The sequence below is a fragment of the Taudactylus pleione genome, unplaced genomic scaffold (genome assembly GCF_031769625.1).
Source record: "Taudactylus pleione unplaced genomic scaffold, aTauple2 ptg000389l, whole genome shotgun sequence".
Taxonomy (NCBI): domain Eukaryota; kingdom Metazoa; phylum Chordata; class Amphibia; order Anura; family Myobatrachidae; genus Taudactylus; species Taudactylus pleione.
The window spans coordinates 3165585-3178313 of NW_028284790.1; the positions used below are offsets into that span (position 1 = coordinate 3165585).

At 40.4% G+C, this 12729-nt stretch overlaps 1 protein-coding gene across 2 annotated transcripts in view; it reads right to left on the minus strand.

Annotated features, from left to right (window-relative positions):
• Positions 1-10851: 10851 nt before the first annotated feature.
• The window catches only part of NOAZFP (nucleolar atypical zinc finger), a 57281-nt gene continuing 55403 nt past the window's right edge, over positions 10852-12729 (minus strand). For both annotated transcript variants that reach the window (XM_088445780.1, XM_088445781.1), the window contains exon 10: positions 10852-12725. In XM_088445780.1, the coding sequence (XP_088301906.1) occupies positions 12460-12725 (266 nt within the window). In that variant the 3' untranslated portion in view covers positions 10852-12459. The remainder of the gene's footprint in view (positions 12726-12729) is intronic.

Consider the following 12729-nt stretch of genomic DNA (forward strand, 5'->3'; position numbering starts at 1 on the left):
CTTGTTAATGTTAATTGCACGCTGTGCATAAGGGCTGGCTGGCTGTTGTCTATAGAGGAGCTGGCTATCTGTTGCCATGTCCATAGGGGCTGGCTGTCGTTGTCCTGTCCATAGGGGCTGGCTTGCTGTCATTGTCCTGTCCATAGGGGCTGACTGGCTCTAGTGCTGTGTTGTCCAGGGGGTGCTCTGTCCTTCAGGAGTGCTCTTCACCCACCCCCAGTGTGAAAAAAAAATAGTGTTAGCTTAGCCACACTTGTCATCAGTGCAGGTGTGCTGTGCTGCTGTCTGTTAAGGGGCTGCTGCCTCTTTTCAGGGGTTCACCCCAGTGTTAAAAAAGGGTGCACAGAGGTGCTGTAGTGCTGTCTGTCAAGGGGTTGCTGCCCAAAAAATAAATATTTTTTTTTGTGTGCATGTCAACCACACCTGGCTGTCACTGTCGTCGGTTTAGCTGCACAGAGGTGATGCGCTCATGTCTGACAAGGGGCTGCTGCCCAAAAAATTAATACATTTTATTTTGTGTGCATGTCAGCCACACCTTGCTGTCACTGTCATCGGCGTAGCTGCGCAGGGGTGCTGCGCTCCAGTCTGTCGAGGAGCTGCTGCCCAAAAAATAAATGAAAATTTTTTCGTGTGCGTGTCAGCCACACCTGGCTGTCACTGTCGTCGGCGTAGCTGCGCAGGGGTGCTGTGCTTCTGTCTATCAAGGGGCTGCTGTCACTTTCAGGGGTTCACCCCCAGTGTTAAAAAAACAATCATTTTTTTCTGTGTGCGTGTTAGCCACACCATCAGTGAAAAAAAAAATATTTTATTTTTTAATTTTGATAAATATTTTTATTGCATTTTGTAAAAAAAAACCAGTAAAAAAAAATCTTTTTTAAAAAAAACAAACATTAATATTGCAATGAAAACTTTTTTTTTAAGTTATTGGTTTACAAAAAGTTTTTTTTTAATCTTAAACATAGCAGGAATGTTACCCGAACAGCTTATAAAGTTATATGCTCTAAAAAACTAAAGCCTATATTTACAAACCTATATAGAGTGGACATCCTAAATTTTAAAACGGTTCTATTCAAAAACACAAACAAAAGCAAAGATTATAAGTCTAGTGTGTTATTATGATGATAGAATGTAGAAGGCCAAAAATTGGGTGGACCACACATGGCTGTTTGATCAACCATGGTGACTGGATTAGTGTTTTAAGGAAGAGGAGGCTGCAAACTGGGTGTCATGTTATGATTTGGCCATATGGGTTATGTTGCTGCTAAGGGATCAGGCTGGTTACCAGAGGACACATTATTATAGTTGTTGCTATTCTGGGTTTCCATCTCCTGAAGGGTGTTTACCAACAGAGACTACCTATCATCAGCTCAGGCACAGACACTTCCTGAGGAGCAGAGCTCTGCTCTCTGGAGGGAAGCCAAATAGGTGGGAGCCGCTGTTCCAACATCTGAAGCTCTTCTCTCTCCACATCATCTATTATATATGAAAAAAATGTCATCAGGGACATCTAGCTCCTCTTTCTGTACCCTGCTCACCCTTTTTGGACAGGAAGTCTAGGATGGTTGGTTTGGAAGAATGCCTAGCAACAGATGGGGATGGTCATTATCAAGAGCTGGTCCCCCCAGTGGGTGTAGTCTGGGAGGTATTGGTTGACATGCAGAATAACAAAGGCCTCCATGTTGTCTGTTCTCATTATTCTGTTTTTCAATTTGCGATTCAGGTAGGAATAAAATCGGCTACAGAACACAGAATAACTGGATGTCTTAGTGCATTCAGGCCAGATACAATTCATGAATTCCCAGACAGATGAGTCCTTTGCTTGTGATAATCTTTTGTAATCCATGGCAAAGGTGGGTGTTATAGCCAGACACTTTGAAGGCTGTAACTTTGAACCACTTTATAGAAAACATGGGAATGAAACCTTTCCGCACTGCAAAACATGATGGAGAAATACCTTGAAGTTCAGCACCTAGAGCATCTTTTTTCATGTTATCTGAGCCCTCTCCTGACTGTGAAGAAAGATTCTCCACACTGTAGTCTTCCATTGTGACTTTTTAATGGTGATTTCAATGTTGTCCACTGGCTGACATCCATCTCATCTGAGGGTTGGGTTTTCCCCATGCAAATGAAACAATTCACATCCAGAAGGTGACTCTTATGTTTAGCCGTGGTGTCAGTCTTTCTTTTGGCAGAATTTGCACAATCTTGGTCTTGGGGGCACCATTATGAATCAGACAGATCCTCCAGAGTAAACATCTGATCTGGTGTTGTATCTATTTCGATTAAACCTTTGTGTGTGAGTTTGGTCATCTGCCGCTTGTGGTGGAGCTCTTTTTCTGCTTTCTAAATGATCTCCAGACACAACGTAAAACTTAAACTTTAAACTGAAATGTTGCATTTAATGCTCTGTTCCGCTTGTTCACATATTTAAGTAATATGGTTAAGCGGACAGTGGGAATAACGGCAATTTGAAGGCCACTAACTCTGTTTTTTTTAATATCCCTGTACAGGTTGGGAAATTCATTTACAGAAGGTTTGCAAAGGATTATTTAAGGCAATTGTTTACTTATTTTTGGAAAGCACACTTCCTGTTCCTGGTCCCCTTCTGGGATGAAAAAAATCCACTCCCAGCAAGCAGGCATGGCGCTCAAGAAAGAATTCCCAAGAAAGACACAACGTAAGACTTAAACCTTACATCTGAAATGTTGCATTTAATGCTCTGTTCTGCTTGTTCACACATCTGATATGGTTAAGTGGACAGTGGGAACAACGGCAGTTTGAAGGCCACTGGTTTTTTTAAGTGTCCCTGTACAGGTTGGAAAATGCCTTTACAGAAGGTTTGCAAAGGATTATTTAAGTCAATTGTTTTTTGGAAGCACTCTTCATGGTCCCCTTTTGGGATGAAAATCCACACCTAGCCACAGAAGCAGGGTTTTCAAGAAAGACACAATGTAAGGCCTTAAATCAGGGGTAGCCAACCTTGGTCCTCGAGAGCTCATGTTTTCCAGACGACCTAGCTGGTGCACAGGTGTATTCATTACTCACCAAAACATTTAGAAATATCCACAGATGGAGTTAATTATTATAGTTGTTATTCTGTGAGGAGACCTGGAAAACATGTACTGTTGGTAGCTCTCGAGGACCAGGGTTGGCTACCCCTGCCTTAAATCATATATCTTACGCTTGTCCACATATCTGTGCTGGTTAAGTGGCACTTTGAGGCCAATAACTATGTATTTTTTTAATGTCCCTGTACAGGTTGGGAAATGCCTTTATAGAAGGTTTGCAAAGGATTATTTAAGTCAATTGTTTATTTCTTTTTGGAAAGCACTCTTCTTGGTTCCCTTCTGGGATGAGAAAATCAACTCCCAGCAGCAGCAGCTATGCTCAAGGATTCTTCTGTGGAAAGGACTGATGTGAATGTATCACTTTTTTTTGTAAATGCCTCCTCCCCTTCCCTTCTTCATAAATTTTCTTAGGAATCAAAAAAGAAATAAAATTTACTACCAATCAGCCCTTCCTGTCCCTGCCCTGCCTTCAACTACATACATACCAACTCCCTCAGGCCTCTCTTCAATAATAAACGCGTGTCCTTATGTGCCATGTTTGAAGTTGAACTGCCATGCGTTTGTGCCGCCCACTGCTGCAGTCAGCCAGCTATCTTGGTGCAAATTTTGGGCCTAAACTAGATGAAAAAAAATCAATATTGTGAGCTGTGAGGTGGTCAAAACTGACTGGAAATGAGTGGAAATAAATGTTGTTGAAGTTAATTATACTGTAGGAACAAAAAAGGCCCATTTTATGTTATTTTAGCTGTTTTTATGATTTATTTAAGAAAAAATCCAGATCGAAAAACAAAACACGGTTGTGAGGTTTTGGCAAAACCAATCCAGATCCAAAACCAGGGGAGATCCAGATCCAAAACCAAAATACAAGGATCAGTGCACATCTCTAATAATAATAATAATAGGGACTGCGATCTTCAATGATAGATTTTTTTTTTTGCTAATATAGTAAAATGAATTAAATTGTGCATACCTGTCATCCTTAGGTTCAGTTATGTGGTGGTGGACAGGTTTGCACTTCTGTTTGTCCACATATTTACATTACATTGACCATAAATAATTTGGTTTTGTGCTGGACCAACAACCTGAGGCACCCCTGCAAGTGTCCTGAGGCACCCCAAGGTGCTACGGCGCAGTTTGGGAACCACTGGGCTACTAGCAAATCTCACTGTTACATAAAAGTTTGAGGGATTAATCACAATTCCACAGGAGCGCAGGACCAAAAAGTGCATCAGACAAGGTTTCTTGAAGAAACATTTGAAGAAACCTGGCCTTATGTGTTCTATACCTTTTTCTTTAATGTTTTTTGCTCTTTTGACAAAGCTTTCAGTAGGCAATAACAAAAGATGAATGTCACCCATTCCTAACACTAGCATTAGTTTCTGAGAATCACGGCATGGTCCAAGGGCCCCCAGCAAAATAACCTTTAAAACAGATGTTTCAGGCTTTCATCTAGCAATCTTCTCCACCAACCTAAGCTTTAATCAGCAGAAGCTCTGCGTACAGCTTTACGTTTGACTTCTAAACACTGTGCAGTTGCTCCCTTAAGATGTAACCTGGCAGTATAAATAATGCTCATCTTATATCCAGCAGGTGCTTGGTGCACCTGGTATAAAAGTTTTCATTTCCATTTGTGTCTTAATAACAGATGGCCTTAATCTAAAGGGAGTTTGCAGAATACAACTTTATTCCATCTGCAGCTGAGACTTTCATTTAGCAGCTGGATTCCGGCCCCTTGCAGGGGAGATTCATCATAAGGAGGAAGAGAAAAATAAAGGGAACACTTCAAAACATAATTAAACTGGGTTATAATGTTCCAATAGAATAAAAGTGTTAACATTTTTTTTTAAAAACAGTGGAGGGTTGAATTAACGATCATAAATGGAGAACACAAATTGCATGAGGGCCGTGTGATTAGCGAATAGCACAGCCAGACAAGCTCCTACTCCCCTTCTCTTTTATATTTTGTTCAGGCAATGAAACGTAAAATCACAAATATAATGTGGATACAGGCTCATTGGCCCTGTATGACATTGCATGACACACAGATAAATCAGCATATACAACCAGGGTTTTTTTACAGGTTGTGTTTCAAAAATGGCAGAATCAGATTGGTTGGAACTTTACTCTCTGTAAGGTTTGATACATATCCTTCTGATCATGAAAGTGTGGAATAGTGAACCTGACTCATGTTGAACTTGATATCAATGTGTCCTCTAGTTGATTCAAAACACCTTGTGCACAATTTACTAAGAGAAGCATGGATCTGTGCAGTCTTCTCTATGAGTTTGCTTTAAAGAACAAAACAAAGAAACAGGTGAAAGCATAAATATACATTATATATATATATATATATATATATATTACATACATATACACACACACACACACACACACACACACACACACACACAGTAGTCCCATTTACCCCATTGATAATCCAGCCCTGTCTGCGGGTTGTTACCCTGTTCTGTAGGATCTCACACTCTTTTTGTGTGTACTACAGCTTTTTCCTTTGGGAAGCTTGCCACATGGCAACAGCTGGTGGGGAGATGAGCATGGCTGGCATCACAAATTGTGATGGCTAGTACAAATGAAACATGCAAGCTCCCCCACTTAACCCACCTACTGCTCCCCGAATCTATTTAATAAAGGAAACTTGTATTTTCCTGCTGTCCTTAGGATCAATTACATGGCGTTGGACATAGTCATGCTTCCGTTCATCCAAACCAATTCTGATTAGTAGCCACCAACTTTGGATCTACCTACAACATCCAGAAGAGGAGGATGGAAAGGTGTGAAGAGGTAAGAAATTGAAAAAGTGTGGCACAATAGGAAAATTGTGTAGGCAGATGGGAAGACACATGGGATGGAGATATAGAGCATAGAAAGAAAGTGACAGACAGGCAGTGGCACACATGGAGAGGGGGCAGGAGCAAATGGGGAAAAGAGGGAGAGATACATTGTGCAATTATACACTACACTGGCTCAGAAGGGCAACACACATACACCAGGGTTTATTGGGCCCCCTGAACAAGAGAGGCTTGGAGAATGGGCCACCTGTACCCCTTAACATCTGTACCCCTTCCTGTCCAAGAGCCAGAGGTTTGACCCACAAGTTCAAGGTGGCTTCCAGAACCCAGAGAAAAGGCATCTCCAGTAGAGCACTATGTTCTCCAGAGGTGCTCTGTTCTCTGCCTGAAACTCCTCCAAAAAGGGAAGGAATAGCGGTATGAGTTTCATACACTCATTATGCTTGCAGACGCCATTGCCATCTTGAGGTAGATTACCAGACAGGTGGGTCCTAAATATTATCTGCAAAGACCTTGGCCTTCTGCTGAGGACACCATACGGGATCCACAATCACTAGACTCTTCTACAGGTACAGTATCTTAGTATCCTCTCATCAGGGCAGTGCTCTGAAACTACCATGCAATGTCCTCAGGATAACAAGGTAGTCAGTTAGTGCAAACCCTGACAGTAGAAATGCCCTTTTCTTTTCCTCTGTCTGTCCTCTCACCTTCCGTCCACTGTGTCACACAAATGGAAAGGCAGTAAAGACAAGTGGATATCAAGTCTCAGTCCTCCTTACACACACACACACACACACACACACACACACTAATATCCTTAACTGCAATCCGTGTAAGTACTATTTTAGAGGCATAATACTATACTTGAATTGTATACTGATGAAACATGCTAAGGTCTACTGATGGTTGAACAGTCTCCAGTTTAGATATTAACATGCAAAAACAGCAGAATTTCTGAATGGCATAAATTGAATTGGAGTCCTAAGCATATGATATATGAAAGTTCTATATCATACTGCAGATTAGTAAGATATCCTTATGTTGGGTACAGGATTCCGGAGGTCAGGTTGCCAGCGATTAGAATACTAACAGTCAGAATCCAGACTCATGCAGGAAAGTACACTAAACCCCCACCAACTGACCTTCTCCTATTGCCTTACCCTAATACTTACTTTCGGGATGTCGACAGTCGGGATTTTGCGAGCCACTTGTGTGCTGTTTTTTTTCATTTTTGCACCAAAGTGCAGGACTGTCTGGTTTTATTAATGGGTATGGTTAGAGCGATTTCCAATTTTTTTGATAATTAAAACCTGATTTAAAAAAAAAAAAAAAGCCAAAGCAGTGGTAAAAAGCATGTTGGCAGTTTTCAGAAAGATGAAAGGAATACAAACTACCCCGTGTAGATGCTATTTGCAGTTTCTTATGTCTCAGGTACAATTGTAATGACAAATGCTATTTTCTTGCTATTCATATTTTTACCTTTCAAATCGGTTTATAAAAACATCAATCATAACATAAATGACATCAGGCCAAATGCAATAGGTCCCAATATGGCAACATTGATGACTTTTCCTTCATTTGGCAGCAGATTTAAAGCAACATTTTATAGAGAGAGAAAGGGGCCTATTCATCATCACATAACACTTTCACCTGCTTTTGAAATTATCGGGCCATTCATCAAGAAGGTAAAGCAGGGGATATCACAGATATCTCCTACTTAACTTCCTCTGGCGGAATGGCCTGCTGTTCCCATACACTAGTATGGTGATAGAATTAATCAAGCTCCAAAAATACAAAATTTTTGGAGCTTGAGTATGGGAGCTCCCGCTTGTGCATCCTGAGATGGCGTTCAGCCCCCGATAATCTTCACTGGCTGCTGTTTACACGGCCGCCTGTGAAGATTTACATGCCAGCCACAGCAGAAGGATCTATTAAAGATCCCTCCCTGCTGTGTCTGCACTGCAGAGCCCCGACGCTCTCAGCAGACACTTGGTCCGTTCTTAACGACAGAAGTCAGATGACCAGGGAGAAGAGGATGAAGCAGCCGGGGGAGGGGGAAAATCAGATAATTAAGTCATGATGAATAGGTCCCAAAATGAGGTTTGTTAAAGCAGCAAATTCAATGATCCATTACATTTGGGCCCATCTGCTCTTCAGAAACGCAATCTCTTCCCTCTTCTTCATAGAGAGACATTTTTACTCAAATGAAAAAAAAAAATAGAAAATAAAACTACACAGACGTGTTAAAACAAATATAGGATATTTCCTGAGAGAGGTTATATTAAGGAATTATTGGATTAAATGTAACTGCATAGGAAGGAGATACAACAATGTATTAGCACCTAGATGTGCAGGCACTAAAAAATTAAGTGGAGGAATTAAAAACAAGAAAAAAAGAAATAATATTTCAGATTTCCCAGTTAGTTATTAAAGAGAATATTAAACCAGTGAACAACTTTATAAAGGGATAACGACAACGTATGCAGCAACAGACATTAGTGAAAGAAAGCAAACTTAAAAACAAAAGGGGGTCTGCTATTTTAAAAATAAATAGGCCAGGATTAAAATGGTTTAAAATAAATAGATTAGAAATGCTGCATCATGCTCATAAAACATGCTTTGCGGATGGCCATTGTCATGCTGAAAGACACATATGCCATTAGAAAATATTGCAACATGAAGTGAAGTTGATCACTCAATAACATTATTTAATAATTAGCAATTATTTTGCATTCTAAAGAGACTGACTGCACCAAAACCATTCTGTGATCTTCACGTAAATCCAGGTTAGCCAAAGTTATGGCAGTTGTTGAGATCTGCTCTTGAAGCCCAGCTTGCCGTAATTATGGCCGTTGTTGAGATCTGCTCTTGAAGCCCAGCTTGCCGTAATTATGGCAGTTGTTGAGATCTGCTCTTGAAGCCCAGCTTGCCGTAATTATGGCCGTTGTTGAGATCTGCTCTTGAAGCCCAGCTTGCCGTAATCATGGCAGTTTTGCATACATGACCCTGACCATACTGGAATGATAATTTGCATATTTAATAAGAGGTGTACTTGCCCTGGTTTCTTTTATGCATGGCATTCTCATTTACCTGTATCTTGTAAAAATGTGGCTCCTTCACTGGCGAGGTGTTTTTAAGCAAGAGACTGGGAGGACTAAGATACAACTAAAAAGCAGTAAATACTTCTGGGAAAACATGTAGCTAGAATAGGGTCAAGCTGATGTAATCAGACAGTATTGGGCAGACAACTTGGCTGCCCCAGGCAGGATATGAGCCATTCATAAGGCACACACCCGTGTCAGGAGTCAGGATATGGAACCGGTACAAATGTCGGCAGTGTGCCACCAAACATACTGCAAGTACAACCAAGGATAATAGTTGAGAATGACAAGTATTGGTTTTCACAAAGTTTGCTGCTTCATTGTTTTTAGACCTTTTTGTCAGAGGTTACTATGGTATATTGAAGTAAAATTACAAGCATTTCAAAAGTGTCAAAGGCTTTTATTGACAATTACATTAAGTTTATGCAAAGAGTCAATATTTGCAGTGCTGACCCTTCTTTTTCAAAGACCTCTGCAATTCGCCCTGGCATGCTGTCAATCAACTCCTGGGCCACAAACTGACTGATGGCCGCCCATTCTTGGCTAATCAATGCTTGGAGTTTGTCAGAATTTGTGGGATTTTGTTTCTCCACCCGCCTCTTGAGGATTGACCACAAATTCTAAATGGGATTATGGTCTGGGGAGTTTCCTGGCCATGGTCTAAATATTTCAATTTTTTGATCCGAGCCACTTAGTTATCACTTTTGCCTTATGGCAAGGTGCTCCATCATGCTGCAAAAGGCACTCTTCGTCAAACTGTTCTTGGATGGTTGGGAGAAGTGGCTCTTGGAAGGCGTTTTTACAATTTTTTATTCATGGCTGTGTTATTATTCAAAATTGGGCGTGAGCCCACTCCCTTGGCTGAGAAGCAATTCCACACATGAATTGTCTCAGGATGCTTTACTGTTGGCATGACACAGGATGAAGACTTTTGGAGGATGGCCTGGTGCCAAGAAAGGCAGCAAAGAAGCAATTTCTCTTCAGGAAAAACATCAGGGACAGACTGATCTTCTGCAAAAGTTACAGGTATTGGACTGCTGAGGACTGGGGTAAAGTTATTCTCTCTAATGAATCCCCTTTCAAATTGTTTAGGGCATCTGGAAAAACGCTTGTCCGGAGAAGGAAAGGCGAGCGCTACCATCAGTCCCGGCATTCATTCACAGTGACTGCAGCACTTGGTCCACGCCCCCTTTTCGAGCGTGCGCAGAAGTGCATTTTTTCTAGGTCCGGCTCCGGACCTAGAGTGCACACTACGCTAGCTAAATCACCTACTATTTTCACAACTTTACACAAGGCATTTGAATATTCATGCATACTGTGCAAAAAAAAACAAAAAAAAAAAACTTGCGATTAAACTCTCATCCAGATGTTTTCCCATTTTGAAGATAAAACTCGACCAATGTGAGTGTTTACTTCTAAACTCTCACCCTATTACATTTGGCCCATTGTCTGAAAAGCAGCAATATACTTCCGTTTTCTACCTTCTATATCGGTTTATATAATATACTTGGAAAATATAAATGTTGAGGTTATGAAATTGTTGCAATGGCATATAATATAAATATACAGACATTGATAGATCTAGCATGGAGTAAATTTTATTTATTTCCATTTTTCAGGTATTTGTTCAACTTTGAATGTTGTGGAATTTTTTTTATAAGACATCACCTTCAAAGTCCAACTTGGCAGACAATGGATCATCTGTACTGTACATCAATGATTTCTATTCCAGCTAGTTTTCCATCTCTAAATTCCCTTTATTATGTTTTCATTCAAAAATGTTTTACACCCTTGTACAAGAAACTTGACATGGTAGACCGTTAGATGGTACTTACAGACAAAAGTATAAATAAAAAGCCCAAAGTAATAAAATCATATAGAATACAATTATTTTATTGATCCAATTCAAATTCAGTCATGAACCCTCTTCTGCAATGAAATATATCAGTTGGGACTCTTAAGGTGTCAGAGTGATTCATACAAACTAATTCTCCATGCTGCAGCCAAAAACAAATCTCATTAAAAGTGAACATATATTATAATTTGCCCATAAAACAACATTGTCCCTTCACAAAAAAATGCTCCTCTTGTAAACCATAAATAAAATAGCACTAACATTCAAAATTATTTTTTTCCACAGAAATTAGTACATTCTTGATAACATTATAGGTTTTGGAATTTATTTTAATAAAAGAAATACTATACATTGACTCATTTTAAACTATGAAAGTTCAAGGCTTTTTCATACCGAGTAAAAGAAGGGGCAGATTCAAATAGAAGTGTGGTCAGACCGTGGATATTAGGGCAAGAAAACCTTAACATTTTGCTCCCATAGGAGTTACCTCCTGTAATATCCGTACAACGGAACCTTGTGGCTAATTGAATCTGCCCCTAAATGACTCAAAATATGAAGAGTCCATTACTTAAGATTTCTTGCTTACTAATGTCATGTAAGCATCCTACCATGCTTTCTCATAATGGAGGAGACATACTAAGCCTTGGAAAGTGAGAGAATGTGGATGGAGACAAAGTACCAACAAATCAGCTCCTGTTACTTTACAGGCTGTGGGCCTCACCTCATTTACCAATGAGTGATATTCTTGTTATCACTCGTTACTAATCTTAATTGGTGCTCCAACCAATCAGCTCCTGTCATTTTTCAAACACATGATAGTAAAGCTGGGTACACACTAGGTCGGCCGAACCTACCTAACGCTTGGCAAGTGTATACACCCTTACCAATCGTCTGTCCGATGTGCCGGGTTTGACAGCTCAAATGGACGGGCATTTAAATCGCCCGCCCAGTTGAGCTGTCAATCACCGCCAGGTCTCCGCATGTGTATGGACGATCGGCAGGTCGCCCTTACACAACAGCTGATGACAGATATATTGCCCATCTACTGTGCTGCACAGCAGATTGGATAGGTCTGTGAACTACAGCGTTCACAGATATATCCGCTGTACACACCCAGCGATGCATATTATATATATGTAGCCCATTCCATTGAATGGGCGATATATCTATCAGTGTGTACCCAGCTTTAGAAGCAGATTGCTTGGAGCCCCATTTAAGATTGCCAACTAGTGATAAAAAGAAAATTACTAGTTTTTAAATGAGGCCCTCAGTTTGAAATATGACAGTTAGGAGCCAATTGGTTGGTACTTTAGCTCTATCCACTTTCTCTCGCCAAGGCTTAGTACATTTACCCCATTGTGACTACTGTGTACCACTGTGGTGTTGCAGTCTAATCAACAAATATATTTAAATTTATCTAGAACCAAATACATGATATCACTTCAATCTTAAATATATTCAGGGAAAGTATCATGACTGTAATTTTAAATGAATATTGAAATAAGTCTTACGTATAAATATTGTATTCTTTGCTTACCAAATGAGGCACAGGTGTTTGACAATGGGCAAGTTAGTGTACAGCAAAGCTACTGTAATTGACTGTTTTGCACACCATTTAAAAGGTCTCATTCTTGAGACTCTTCATAGTGGGCATAGCCACTAGCATATGTTCTGCCTAAATTCAAGTGACTAAAAGGTTCTGAAGCCTCCGTGTCAGAGTCTCTCTCTCCTTCCTCATCATCCACGTCTTCATCCTCATCATCCTCTTCTTCTTCATCATAGTAGGTGCTGGTGGCACCAGATGCAAGATTCTTCCAATAGTTTTCATATCCAGAGGCACCATCTTCATCGTCATCAGCTCCGGTCTGCCTGCCAAACTTCAGTGTACGTGCTAC